At 36.9% G+C, this 14722-nt stretch overlaps 1 protein-coding gene across 4 annotated transcripts; it reads left to right on the forward strand.

Moving 5' to 3' along the window:
* On the forward strand, positions 2246-10807 carry LOC109232859. Of its 4 annotated transcripts, none has more exons than XM_019398650.1 (6): positions 2246-2449; positions 2848-2980; positions 3462-4073; positions 7852-8341; positions 8772-8853; positions 10389-10807. In XM_019398650.1, exons 1-6 carry the CDS (start codon positions 2414-2416, stop codon positions 10590-10592), a joined length of 1557 nt encoding a protein of 518 aa, XP_019254195.1. In that variant the 5' UTR covers positions 2246-2413; the 3' UTR covers positions 10593-10807. The 4 variants fall into 4 exon arrangements, with proteins under 4 accessions (XP_019254195.1, XP_019254125.1, XP_019254272.1 ...); XM_019398580.1 differs by lacking the exon at positions 2246-2449 and adding an exon at positions 2465-2602; XM_019398727.1 differs by lacking the exon at positions 2246-2449 and adding an exon at positions 2465-2542.

A 14722-nucleotide genomic window follows, 5' to 3' on the forward strand; every position in this document is an offset into this window, starting at 1 on the left:
TTTTATTTTACTTACATAAAATATAAAAATAAAAATAAAATTGAAAGGTAATTTATTATTTCAAGATGATTTAAATATATCAAAACATTATTCAACAAATATGAAAGTTTACTCCAAAAGTTATTATATAGTATTACTTAATAATTTAAACTAAGTAATGTTATTTTTGTATGTACAATATTTTGCTAAGGGTACTTTTGGTATGTTTCAAAACTACTTTTGCTTCCGTGGAGAATCTATTTTTTTGTGCTTCTCAATAGCTACTTCCTTTTCTACACAAAAATACTTTTTCTCCCTTAAAAAGCTTGACCAAACACCTCAAGTTAAGGAAAAGAGCAATTTTTTGAGGAAAAAAAAAATACTTTTGGACTTGGAGAAGCTTGGCCAAACAGGCTATAAGTCTTTTAATAGTATGTTCGACCAAGCTTATCCATGGGCTAGAGCACTTTCTTTCTTCTTCTTTTTTTGTTTAAAAAAAAGTATTCGTTTCATATTAAAATTGAAGTATTTGGCCAAACTTTTAGAAAGAAAAAAAATTATATTTCAGTAGACACAAAAGCAGTTTAGGAGAAGCAAAAAAATAGCTTCTCCGCAAAAATACTTTTTAAAAGTATTATTGAAAAAAATACATTTAGAAACACTTTTTAAAAGTTTTTCCAAATACTAATTCTTGCTCATAAGTGTTTCTCAAATTAATTGGTCAAACAAAAACTGCTTCTTACCAAAAGCACTTTTGAGAAAAATACTTTTAAATAAAAAGAGAAATTACCAGTTATGACTGCCCATAAGCAAATTAATACAAAAATTGGTCAATTCATAAAATAAAACTAATATTAGCCAAATGCAAATATTGGCCAATTAGCTATTTGTAGCAAAAAAAAAAAGGTCAATTTTTTTTGAGTAGGTGTTGTTGAAATAGATTAGGTACATTTTAAGGAGTTTGAATCTCAATTTTGGGATGATTTGGTGGAGTTTTGAGGTATTTTGAATCGAAAATTCGAAGGAGAAGATAAACGTGAAAAAAGATGATATGCGTAGCACATTGTTGTATCATTGTGTATCACATATGTATCATATGTGTATCAAATTTGTATCATATGTATATCCATGTATACTTGTATGTGAAATGCATGCGTGATACATATGTCACAAAAGAATTTTTAAACTCAATTTTAATTACGAATTTTGATACTAAACCAATCCAAATCATATCCAATCTTACTCAAAAAATGGTATATTGCCTCATCTATATGTTTTCAATCAATTCCAAGCATACCCATTGGGAAAATAAAATCCCTTTTTATCTAATTTGTTAATATTTTATATTATTGATAATGAATTTGACTCTAAACTAGTCTAACCCGCCTTCAAACTTCGTCAAATTTTGTATATTGCCTCATCTATATATTTTCAACGAATCGCAACAATATCTATTTTTTTTTTTGCCTATGTTTTTTGAATGATGTATATCATTGGTAATTTTTGTTGTTGCTATTTTTGATAGCACGACTAAAATGACCAGTTGTTGATAAATAGTGTCTTTCTTTGGTACATTCTTATAAGATTATCAAAAAAAATACTTTTAAAATTAAACTGATTTTAGAAGCATGGCCAAACATGCTCTAAGTCTTTTGTACTAGCGAAGAATGTCTGTTATATGGATAACACTGCACGCATCAGTATTTTCGCATAACCACTGTCTTTTGTACAACTAGCTTTGGAGGAAGATCGCTCAGGCACACTTTTGTCAGAAGGGTTGCACCATCAGCTCTACAACACGCAACCTGTCCACAAGCTCCTCTTAGACAACCTGTTTGTAATTTCAGAAATATGGATGTTAATAGTAGTTGTGATTTCCCTAGATCCCCTTTGTAACGGCCCACTACTGGGTCGCTCCCTTAGATTAATAGTTATCTCTTAAACTAAAAAAATTAGAAAGAATAAGCTTAAATCAAACAACATGGACAGTGATATTCACGTAATTGAGATATCTAGTCCAAATTAATTATTAAATAAAGAAAAGAATTTCAAAAACTAATCCAAACACATCTTATGTTTTCCCAAAATTATTTATCCAAATACTACCTAAATTTGAAAAGGAGTGAGTATTATAGTCTTTGGTCTAAGATTTATTTAATTCTAGTACACAATAAAAATTGGAGTTAACTCTATTGAAATAATATTAAATAGAACTTTTTAATCATAAATTTTGAGTCAAAAGATGGAGCAGAAACGAAAGTGTAGGGACCAATTTGTCACTCTTACTTTCTGTCCTCTCCCAAATAGACAAGAGATTCATCCCTCTCCATCACTAGTCAGTATTACTTCCCACTCTCTCCTCTGTATTTCAGTCTCTTTCTCAGAAACACACAGTCCCGAAGAAGAAAGGGACCCTTAATTAGATGATACGTAAATGGAGTACGAAAGAATCGACAAGAGACATATACAGGTAATTAAACTTGACATTTGTGAGCTTTAGAATCAGTGGCAATGGAGTAGAGTACAAGCTTTAATGCCCTATGTACTACCATCTTTGATCTGGGTTGAAACCAATTTCTTTTACTTTTCTCTTTACCCAATGTGGGTTTTCAAGAAAAAAAGGGTAGAAAGAACGATACTTTGACATTTTGTTTTCATTAACATTTGGCTTTTCACCCACTTTAGTTATTGCTGGTTTTGCTTTTTGTGCTTTCTTTATTCTCCTTTTGTTTGAAACTAAATAAATCAACCTTTGATCCATCAAATCTGCATATATTATAATGAGCTATCACTTTCTTTGTAAACCCCTTTTCTCATTTTAGGAAATTAATAAGCTTCTTTTGTCACATTTTGTTTGTTGTTATATAGCTGTCTCCTAGGAAGCTGAGGTCTATGCTACTGGGAGCAGAAAAGAAAAGACGGGAAGAAATAGTAGAAGATCAAGAGCTTGAATCTGCTACTCTGTCCTTGAGATCCCAACTCCCTGAGATCCATGACTCTGGTATCTGTAATGCATTCACATTTTGTATATTATTGCAATGAGATTTGTACTTTGGAGACTTCCTTTATTTCTTGCTGAAATGCTTACCTTTTTAAATCCACTCTCACCTGTTCAGTAATTACTCTGACTGAACTGAATTTTCCTGAAACTCAACCTCTTTCTGTTTTGTTTCCTCCCTCCCTCCCATCATATGTGGTGGTGTTTGACTGAACATGGAGTTTAAGAAAGGAAGGGAAGTTTAAACTTAAATTATTTTTAAATATAGAAATGTGTCATTTATTTTAGGACAGACTAAAAAAGAAAGTGTGCCGCGTAATTGAACTGAGGGACTCATATTTAATCGAAAGAGCATAAGAAGTTGTGGGTGCTTCAAGTCTTCCAATTTCCTATGATAATACGGTTGCAGAGATAGGCATGGTCTACTATTGGCTTGTCCTAATTTTGTTAGTTTGAATGCAAGTACTTGTTTTTTGCTTACCAGGTTGTAATTTGGAGAATTGCAAAGATGTAAATGTTGTAAGTATTGTTCCCGAGAGCTCGACTTCCTTAGCAGTTGATACGTCCGCTTCCTTGGAGATGATGAATGATATGAGAATCAAAGATCAATCGTTGGTCAATTCAAGAATTAGATCTCAAGATGACAGTATTTTGGACTGTGATAGTGGGTTCGATAGTATTAGTACTATATCTCCACTCTTTGAATTTCAAAAGGCTGAGCGGGCTGCACAGAGAGTGCCCATAGCTCCTTTCTCAAAACCTGCCCCTTCTAAATGGGATGATGCGCAGAAATGGATAGCAAGCCCAACGTCTAACCGTCCAAGGACTGGGCAGAGCAGTCAAGTTGTTGGATCACGCAAGACTAGTTATTCTGGATATGGCTACAGACAACAACCTACAAAGGTTGTAATTGAGGTTCCTGATCAACAATTGGTTCCTTATGAGGAGCCTGTCGACACAAAACAGATAGACTCAGGCCAGCCGAAGGACAGTGGAGTTCAGAAGTTTGTGAGTTGGGAAGCTGAGCCGTACCCAATTGCTGAATCATATGCGAAGCCAGTGCTCATGATTGAAAATTCTATTGGACAATCAGCAAGTAAGACTAATTTTGACGTTCCATATCTATCACCCAATACCTTGCACTGTAGCTTTAATGTTTTACTGTGTAAATGGAAAAAAATTCTATCTCCTCTTGATGAAATTGTGTACAAAAACGAGAAAAAGTGCTATTGCTAATTTCCGTGTACTTTTTATACGGATAACTCATCGTTTCTAGTTTGTATTCTTTTGTGTGAAGAAATTCAATTTAGAAGTTGCACAGAGATATTCAATAGTTGTCTCATTTGACAAGCAATTTTTAATGTTTGGCTTCCTCCATACACTCAAGAGACATTTCTTTTCTCTTAGTGGGATGACTGCACAGAATATTATGTAGACTAATAATTTCTGAGAATATTAAAATTAAACATAGATAATTGAGGTACTGATAAAAGGAATTTGATACTTGAAAGCATTCAAATATTCTAAAATTACTCGGTTCTTATTGAAAATGTAAAAGCCTGTGATTTAGGTTCTTCATTCAATGGTTGATAGCAAGGTGGCATGAACAGAAGATTTAGCTGGTCACACGGCTGCATATTGGTAGAAATGCAAGTGCACCTCGTTAAAGCTGCAAGTTTTGCTTTTTATTGTTTTGTTCTTTGAATGGTAACATGTAACTTTCACTTTTACCTTATAAAAGAAAAGGAATATGTAACTTTCATTAATATACCAGCAAACAGAGAATGGTGGAATTGTTATCGTCTTTACATTCGGCTGATACACACATATATTTATTTTGAGGCTCTTTACATTAGGCTATTTCTTAATTAAACTCTATCTCCCTTTCTCAAAGTTTACCACTCTTCAGCTTTGCATTGCACATGATTAAGCCTATCTAACAATGTATTCAAGGAGTAATGAATTGTAAAGGGAAAAGCTTTTTCCTTTAAGGAAAGTAGACTACAAATTGGGCTGGCTAAAAAAAAGAGCAAGACAATCTATTTGGAAAGCAGAGTATGTTATTATTTGGTCAAAATCTTACATTAGATCCTTTATGTTGCGAAGCTGCATGAATCGATCTTCATCCTGAAGTAATTGGACAACGAAAGTAACTTTTTGGACCATTGGGTCCTGACTTTTATCTTTAAGAGAATTAAAGATGCTCATTTTCAAATTTGATCTTCAATCTATATTTACTAAGGTAAGCCAGCTTATTTATGGATGGGAAAATAAATATGCTTTTTCTCCTTACCCCTGACTCCCGTGAACTTCCTTTGGAACTTCTCAACAAAAGAGGCCCAATCCTCTATACAACTAGATGCCTCATGAGTACACCAAAAAGAAACTAGAACAAAAGACTAATTTGCAATTTTACAAAATCTTGTTCCACCCCTTCAAATGCCTTCTTATTCCTCTCCTTCCAAATAACCCACATGATTGCAATGGGGCAACCTTCCATGCCCTTGGACTTTTCTTCCCCTTGTGAGCCCAACTATGCAACGCCTCCTTCACTGTTCCAGGCATCATCCTTTGCATCCCAAACAAGTTTAGGACCACCCTCCACAAACAATTAGCCATTTGGCAGTGCAATAGAAGATAATCTACATTTTCGCCCGAGCTTTTGCACATGAAACACCAACTGACATAGGTGATCCTCCTCTTCCTCATATTTTTCACTGTCAAAATCACTCCCCTTGCCGCCAACCAACACACCTTTCTCTGCACTTTAGGAATCCAAATAGAGCGATGAGTGAAAACACATTCCTCTCTCCCAAATAACCTCTTATAATAAGATTTAACAGTGAACAATCCATCTCATCTCTACTCTCTCACTGTCTCCGTACATCCGATATATTGTTTGGTGTAACTAGGCCCATACAATAACTCGACCAAATAGTGATATTCTTCCATCTCCCGATCTGGTAGGTTCCTCCTGAATCTTAAATCCCAATGAACTATCCCCTCGTGAGGCCTACAAATTTTTTTGGACTGTCATCTCTCTTTGGCAAGATACTCTACATATGTTGGGAAAGGCTTCCCTCAACTCGTTTTCCCCGTGCCACTTATGCGCCTAGAAACTAACCTGCTTTCATCCCCAATCCTAAAAGAAATATGTCCACTAAAGTCTTCCCAACCCTTCATAATACTCCTCCATAAACCACACCAAATGGTACTATGATGTTTCTGGTCCTCCAACTCCCTTCCATAATACCATATTTTTCCGCTATCAGCCTCCTCCAAAATGCATTCTCCTCCATCCGAAATCTCCATATCCACTTCTGTAGCAAAGCTTTATTGAAAACCTTGAGATCTTTCACCCCAAGTCCTCCCCATTCCTTTTCTATAAGATGAAACTACAAAATTTTGCATTAGGGGAATGCCCAGAGACTTGGGATAACCTAACAATTATGGATGTGCTAGGGGACTGTGAGGTCTTAGAAGTACAAGATTGCATACTAAGTTCTACAACTTGAGAAACTTGCTGCACTTCATGAATATAAAAAAGACAAAAAGCTGTTATCTTATTCCTTAAGATAGGTAAAGTTCGTGGAAAATTTTATTAAAATGAAGCACCAACAAATAATGCCATGAAGATTGCTATCCTTATACACAAAGATGTATGTCGTTATTTTTTGATAAGGAAAGATGTATGTTGTTATTATTGTTACCATTCTCAAAAGAAAAAGAAAACAGGAATGCATGTCGTTACATGAATGATGATGTTCTTCTGTCTGGTATTTTGTCTTTGCTATCTTTCCTTTATCATTCTTTCGTTATGTCAGCACGTCAACTTTTGATGAATTTTCTCTACCAACTTAATTCTGTAAGTTCTGGCTGCAGCTAGACTTGGATTTGGTATTCTTTTTTCTACTTGTGTGGATGTAACAGAGAAAGAGATTTCATGACCTTATTCATGATTAGTAACGATGACATTTCTATATTTCTTTCTTAAGTTTCAGCTGATTCTGTTTTTGATGAATTTCCTATTCCAATTCCATTTTCTAGTTAATTTCTGAAACTAGAATTGGTGTGCAAAGTTTTGAGATGTGACTTGCTTTCTACTGGATTACAGCTGATACATCTAAAATTTGAAGAATCTATTAGAGTCAGAAATAAACTGAGGGCTCGAGTAAGATCATGAATTATGATTGCTCAAAATGGAAGTTTCATGAGGCTTAGATATACTGATGTTCCTGTATGGGCACATGTGTACATGCTCAAAACAGAGAATGGAAGATTTGTTATACACATATGAGCATGCAAATAATTAAATTTATTTCTATACACCAACTATATATATAGAGATCATTATTGAGATCATTATAGTATTATTTGAACAATTTGGATAAAAGTTATTATGAAAATCTTAAGATATAAGGCAAAATTTTATTGTCTGCGTTGTCCTCCAAATCTATGACTGTGACTATGAAGTTGTTGAACTCTAAGGACCTTTTATCTTTTCTTACCAAGAATTTTGCATGTCGAGGTCACAACACCTCAAAATCGTCAGTCACAGTATGCTCTGTCTATTTATATGATGCCATTCCTGAAATGTACATCTGGCATTTGAGTCGTGATTGAAGCTAAAAGCAAGCTCAACTAATTATGAATATTAAAAAAAAAATCCAAGAATATCATTTGACGATTTTGTTCATGTTTTCTGTTGATAGCATTTGTTTAATTTGATAAGATACAGATAAATTCAAATTAGCATGGAACTTATGGTTTTTGGTGCCTTTACGTCTTACTCGATTCATATTCTTCTGCAATACATTGTTGAAATCTGATGAACTTTTAGGCATACAATGGAAAATGATTGTATATTTTTGCAGTAAATCTGAGCCGTCATGATTCGTCTGTTTCTATCCATAGTGCAACCGTCATTCCCCAACCATCGACTGCTAGGTCAGTCTCAATGAGAGATATGGGCACAGAAATGACTCCAATTGCAAGCCAGGAACCTTCCAGAACAGGGACACCTGTGAGAGCAACAACACCAACTCGCAGCCCAACTTCTTCTCGGCCATCAACTCCAGGAGCTGCACCAGCTTCTTCTCCCTTTTGTCATTTAAATGATAATTTGGAGGCTCACATAAATGACTTGACTGACCAGGAATTACAGATGAAAACTCGAAGAGAAATCATGGCACTTGGAACTAAACTTGGTAAGATGAATATAGCCGCCTGGGCTGGCAAGGATGGTGAAGATAGAAATGCTTCCAGCTTGCTGAAAACTGATAAGCGAGAGCAACCAACTACAACTGTCACTGAGAGACGTGCAGCTGCTTGGGAGGACGCAGAGAAAGCAAAGTATATGGCCAGGTAATATCTTCATAATTTAGTTCTTGAGCCTTTTGGTCATAGTTTAGAATGTAGCTGCAAGTCATGCTAGCTTATTCTTGGATCCTCGGCCGCACTTCTTATTTTTCATGGTGACTGATGCTCTTTATGTATTGCTCTTATTCCCTCCCCTACCCCCCCCCCCCCCCCAAAAAAAAAAAAACAAAAAAAAACAGAGAACCAATAAATCAGTAAATGCAACGTAGACAGCGTACATAAGACCCAATGTGGTTCGGCCCTTCCCTGGACCCCGCGCATAGTGGGAGTCTAGTGCACCAGGCTGCCCTTTGAACCAGTAAATCAATAATAAGTTAGTAACGAAATCCTAGTTGATAAAGGCTGATACTTAATTCCGAGTAATTGCTTCTTTCTTTGCTGCATAGCTTATGACTTACTGCTTATCTTTGTTCAGGTTTAAACGAGAAGAAATCAAGATACAAGCATGGGAAAATCATCAACAAGCAAAGACAGAAGCTGAGATGAGGAAAATTGAGGTAATGTCTTTTGCGTGATTATCATGCTTCTAGTTCAGCCATCTACACTATACACATTTCTCTTCTGAAGCTCTGCACCAGAAGTACATGACTTCTATGTTCTCTGTTTAGGCCTTGCACGTTTTTATTTGTTTCTCTGATTTAGTACCCCAAAACCACAAGCCATAGTGCAAATTATTGAGTCTGGTGTAAAACCTGACTTTATTTCGTTATTTTATCTGGTGGTGCCTTTTCAAATAAACGGTATTCCCTCTGTTCCATTTTTATGTTGCATACTTCCTTTTTCAGTCTGTCCCAAAAAGAATGTCACCAATTAATATTTAGAAACAATTTAACTATAAACTTCCCATTTTACCTTTAATGAGATGATTTATAACCACAAATATATATGAGTTGTTTTAGATTACATGTTTCAAAAGTCTTTCTTTCTTAAACTCCGTGCGCAGTCAAACACCATCACATAAAATGGAACAGAAGTTGTAATTATATTTTAAAAGATATGTCCAAACTGCTTGGAAAGTTAGTTATATTTGTTGTCTCTTATTAAGAACTACAAGATGACGCATACGTATAACTACAAAAAATAATGCACCATGTATTGTTGTTGCACCATGGTTAAGGTTTGTGCATTCTTTTTTATATTTCTCAAGATGTCCTTGTTTTTCCAGTTCTACATGCTTTGGGAAATGACTTATTGATCTTACTATGTGTGCGAAGCAACACTTGTTGGCGATCATGCTGCATAGAGCTGACTGTGTTTCTTTTCTTCCATCCTTATTCTTTTTTCCTTCAACTCACTGCTCAGGATGTCCTTGTTTGTCCACTCCTACTAGCAGAGCTATGCGATTATGGAACACGTGATTTTTTTAACAAATTACTAGTTAAGCTTTTTTCTTTCAGCATTCAGGAGACTTTGGTCCACCTGATTACTTTAAAACTCCACTTGTGTTTCTCAGAATTGGATCAGTATTTATCAAATCATGTCTATCTAGAAAGTAGAATCTAAAGACCAACATGGCATAATATGGTTTGCAAGAATTGACAATCTAGTCTGTCTTAAATCTTATTGTGAGTGGACCTATAATTTTCTGTTTTAATAAGTATGACCTTAGCTGCAGGGTTGTTCCATAGAGGACTTCAAGATCTAACTTATGATTTTTTCCAGTTTGATGGATGAACTATGTTGGAAAAAGTTAATACTTGTCAATGTGACCTTTTAGACTAGTCTCTAGTGGATGTTTCTCGATTTGCCGTGCAAGATGCAATCGATGCTCATGCCATACACCTTATTGGAAAAATATTTGTTGTCTCTGGTACCTGTTGCTCTCACGGCTGCAATACATGTAGCTGTATACTTGCAATCTGGTTGTTTCTACTTGGATGTTGGATAATTTCCTTCCCTTAATGGACTTGTGTGTGTGTGTGTGTGTATATATGAATAAGAAGAAAACACATTTTGCTAAAGACCCTCATGTCGAATATACATTCATTAACATGACCTGAACTTTTCGCGAACTAAGCATTTTGGCTTTCAGGTGGAGGTGGAAAAGATGAGGGCACGAGCACAAGACAAGCTAATGAACAAGCTAGCTGCTGTGAGGCACAAAGCGGAAGAGAAACTGGCAGCAGCAGAAGCCAGGAGAAATAATCATGCTGTAAAAATAGAGAAGCAAGCAGAATATATTCGTAAAACTGGCCGCTTACCCCGCTCATTCTCCTGCTGCCGCTGGTGCTTCTGAAGCTACAAATCACTATTAAATGCTCTGTATATTTTTCCTTTTTTGACTAGCTAGTATTGTGAAGCTGGACTTGCATAGTATGCTTGAGCTCTTTGTACAAACTCAACTGTTAGGCCACATTACATGTAATTCTTGCTTAATGGAAGTTGAAGTTCAGGCATTATACTATGGCCACTTGTGATTTTACATACAAATGAAGCATAACTTTTTATTCAGCTTCCTTTTGTAGAGAGAACTCGTGCCACATTTTCGCTGAGATTGAAGCGCCTCTTCTATACTGCCAAAAGGGTAACAATAGTACTCCCTTCGACCCATTTTACGTGTGCGCTTCGACCGGTTGTGGTGTTTAAGAAAGAGAGCTTTTGAAACTTGTGATTTAAAACGAGCTATAGATATTTGTGTGCTTATAAATAATCTCATTAAGGGTAAATGAGAAATTTAAAGATATTAGTTCTAAATATAAAAAGATATAATTTTTTTGGAACAAAATAAAAAGGAAAACGCATCACATAGATTGAGACAACGGGAGTAATAACTAGAGGACCAATCTCACTTAACACCTCATCCTCAAGCTTGATAATTCTCTTTGACATGTTCTAAATGCTCATTATTCATCAGGATGCTTTCTCGTTTCGTTAGCGCTTATGTTTTAAAGTAAGAGGGTGTTTGGCTAAGCTTATAAGCATTTTTTGGCTTATCTACGCGTTTGGTAAAATTAAAAGTGCTTATAAGGCAAAAATAAGCCAAAAGCCATAAGTTGGTCTCCACCAACTTATCAAATTTCAGCTTATAAATAGTTTAAGTTTGACCAAAATATTTACTATTTTATCCCTAAAATACTTCTTTTTAAATAAAACAAAACTCTTCGTATACCTAGTTCTTCAACTACATATTATTAATTTCAGCACTTTTATCCAAACATGTAACTGTTTATTTTTTAAATCAGCAAAAGTGCTTTTCAACACCTAATGCTTATCAGCTACTCTAAATCAGCTATGCCAAACGGGCTCTAAGTATTATAAAGCACCCCTCATCTATCATTCCCGTTAATGTAACCTAACCTCTAACTTCAGATGATTAGAGTTAGGGGTATCAAATGGGTTGGTTGGGCTGATTTTTCGGTGGGTCAAGCTTATTAATTCAAATATTTTCTCCACTCCAAAGCTATCTTCGTTATGCACAACTGAAAAGTTCTTATCCCTCTGTCGATGAACTTCTTTTTATCATTGTATGCGCTTTTTCTTGACTTAAGGTTAATTGTTTATAACCGATAAAGGATAATGGCTTGACCATTAACTATTCGCATGTAATTGTTAAGCTTCATTATAAATAGAGCTCAATGTCACGTCCTTCAACTAAGCACACGTGCGGCACTTGACAACTTGCTCACGATCCTGCTTTGCCAAGTCAGCCTAAAATACCACACTTAAGATCGCTAAGAAAATGTAAGATAAGATAGACGAGAAATTTGCCAAAAGAAGCTTTCTATTGTAGAGAACTTGATTGTTTTGATTGATGAATTACAAAAATGACCCCCTTTATATACTAGTCTCCTAGGGGCTAGTATGTAAATATTAATTGTTATACGAGTCCTTAATATTTACAAGTTAAGGGCTTTCTCTAGAACTCTCTAAAAACCTAGAAGATTCCAAGGACTTTCCTACCAAATTCATAGGGATCTTGGGTCTTCCTAAGGAAATGTCCATACTTCTCTAGAATCTTCTCACAAATGTTAGCCTTCCTCCTATATAAGCTTCCACATGGCACTAATATATGCCAAATGGAGCCTATATGTCATGATGACATGGTGGGTCATGAACTCTCCCCACCCAATTTTGTGCCACCCTCGGCACAAAGCATCGACACATACGCTCGCACCTTGCCTTGGCTTCGCTGGAGGTCTTTGTCCATTAGCCATGATGCCCTATGGAGTGGTTCGTCTTCCCATGTCACAAGGTACTGGTCACCTTTCTTCTTACCACGTTTGTACTTTGGACGGCTAGCAATGATGGCCTCGATCCTCCGCCCATCGGATACCTCTCCTTGATCTTGGCCTGAATCTCCCCATGACTCGACCAAGTCTAGTAGCTTCTCAAGCATCAGGTCCATGCTTCCACTCCCTATTTAGCTGCCCTCTGTGGTCCCAGCCTTGCTAGCAAACTTGACCCCTCTGATTGGTGCATCGTCTAAGTCCGATAGCGTGCCATCACTTTGTAACTCGCCATCCTTTTCAACTATGTTCTCCCAACTTTTCTTGCTGCCACCATGCTCCATTTGCATGGCGTCAAGATACACCTTGGAATCCCCTACTTTCGACTTAGATTCCAAGCGCATCCCCCCAATGCAGGCGGTCCCTCCCGTGTCACCCTTGTGTGCCTGAGCAAAGTTCCCGATCATTGCTGCAAGCTTCCCCAACGCTGGGCATTCACTTGCCCGATGTGATCCTTTACAGAAGTAGCATCCTCCCTTAGGCACGTACTCGCTACCGTTTTCTGGCCCCTTGCCGTTTCTCTTGGACCCCTATCCATTATGGGATGGCCCTTTGCCACTGCCCTTGTATATATCGGCTATGCCTTTCCCATTGTCCTTGTCATGATCTTCCCCACCCCTTTCGGCGTTTCCTTCTTTGGACTTGGCAGGTTCCATCTTGAAGTCAATGAGCGACTCGGCTACTTGATGCCTTCTTAACTCCTGCTTTACGCAATTTTGTAACCCATCCATGAAGTAGAAGAGGGAATCTTCCTCGGACAATGACAGGATTTGCGGTATTAAGGTAGTGATCTCGCGTACATACTCCCGAATTGTGGTCGTCTGTCGGAGCTCCCTTAGCTTCTGCGTAGCCTCGTACACCACATTCATCGGGCATAATTGCTTCTTCAACTCCTTCTTGAGCTGCTCCCACGTCTCAATATTGCATAGCCCCTTCTCCATGTCAGCACACTTTTGACACCACCATAGCACGGCAACCTCGGCCAAGTACATTGAGGCATTGCGTACCTTAACAACTTCGTCATCCTCCTTGACTACCTCAAAGTACTTGTCCATCCTCCAAAGTAAGTCGTCCACCTCACGTGCGTCCCGTGCACCGCCATACTCCTTTGCCTTAGGGACCTTCTCATTTTCCCTTTTGCAAGTACCACGCCCTTCGTAATCCCGACCATGGTTCCCTACAAAGTTTCCTTCTAGCAATCTCTTGTATTCTTTTTAACATTCCTTTAATCATAACATTATCTCAGATTCCACGTTGTCACGTCCTTACTCTTCAACTAAGCACACGTGCGGCACTTAACAACTTGCTCACGATCCTGCTATGCCAAGTCAGCCTAAAATACTACACTTAAGATCGCTAAGGAAATGTTAGATAAGAAAGACGAGAAATTTGCCAAAAGAAGGTTTCTATTGTAGAGAACTTGATTGTTTTGATTGATGTATTACAAATGAATGGCCCCCCTTTATATACTCGTCTCCTAGGGGCTAGTATGTAAATATTAATTGTTATACAAGTCCTTAATATTTACAAGATAAGGGCTTTCTCTAGAACTCCCTACAAACCTAGAACATTCCAAGGACTTTCCTAGCAAATCCATAAGGATCTAGGGTTTTCCTAAGGAAATGTCAATACTTCTCTAGAATAGCTCTAGCTTATGATGCTTCGATGAGTACGTGGGAGGGGGTTATTGACGACCATCGATGTTGAACGATATATTTGTTTAAGCATAACTCGATATTATCTTTTATGTTTCTGTGTCTACATCTCTCCTATGATATGATAGTATATAAATTTCTTACAATTCTAGCCTCCTCGAGTGCTCGTCTATTTCCTTACTACATGGATAAGGCGCAAACGATCTCGAGTAGCTTGAAATCCCTCAAGATGAATTAATGTCCACTACGCAGACCTCCAGGCTGAAGGATTTGCTAATAAATATTTAGATGGAGTCATCATAACTTCTGGTTATGTAAAGGCTAAGAAGTAAGCTAACAAGTGACTATCTTACTTTAATAGATCCAAAGACCAAACTTTGTAGGAAGGTTGCCCAGGTTATTACGGGGCATTTTCCCATTTATCAATATTCATTATGCAAAGGAAATTCCACTAAGCTAACCTGATCAGGCGACTGCAAAGAGAG

The sequence above is a fragment of the Nicotiana attenuata genome, chromosome 1 (assembly GCF_001879085.1).
Source record: "Nicotiana attenuata strain UT chromosome 1, NIATTr2, whole genome shotgun sequence".
Lineage (NCBI taxonomy): Eukaryota > Viridiplantae > Streptophyta > Magnoliopsida > Solanales > Solanaceae > Nicotiana > Nicotiana attenuata.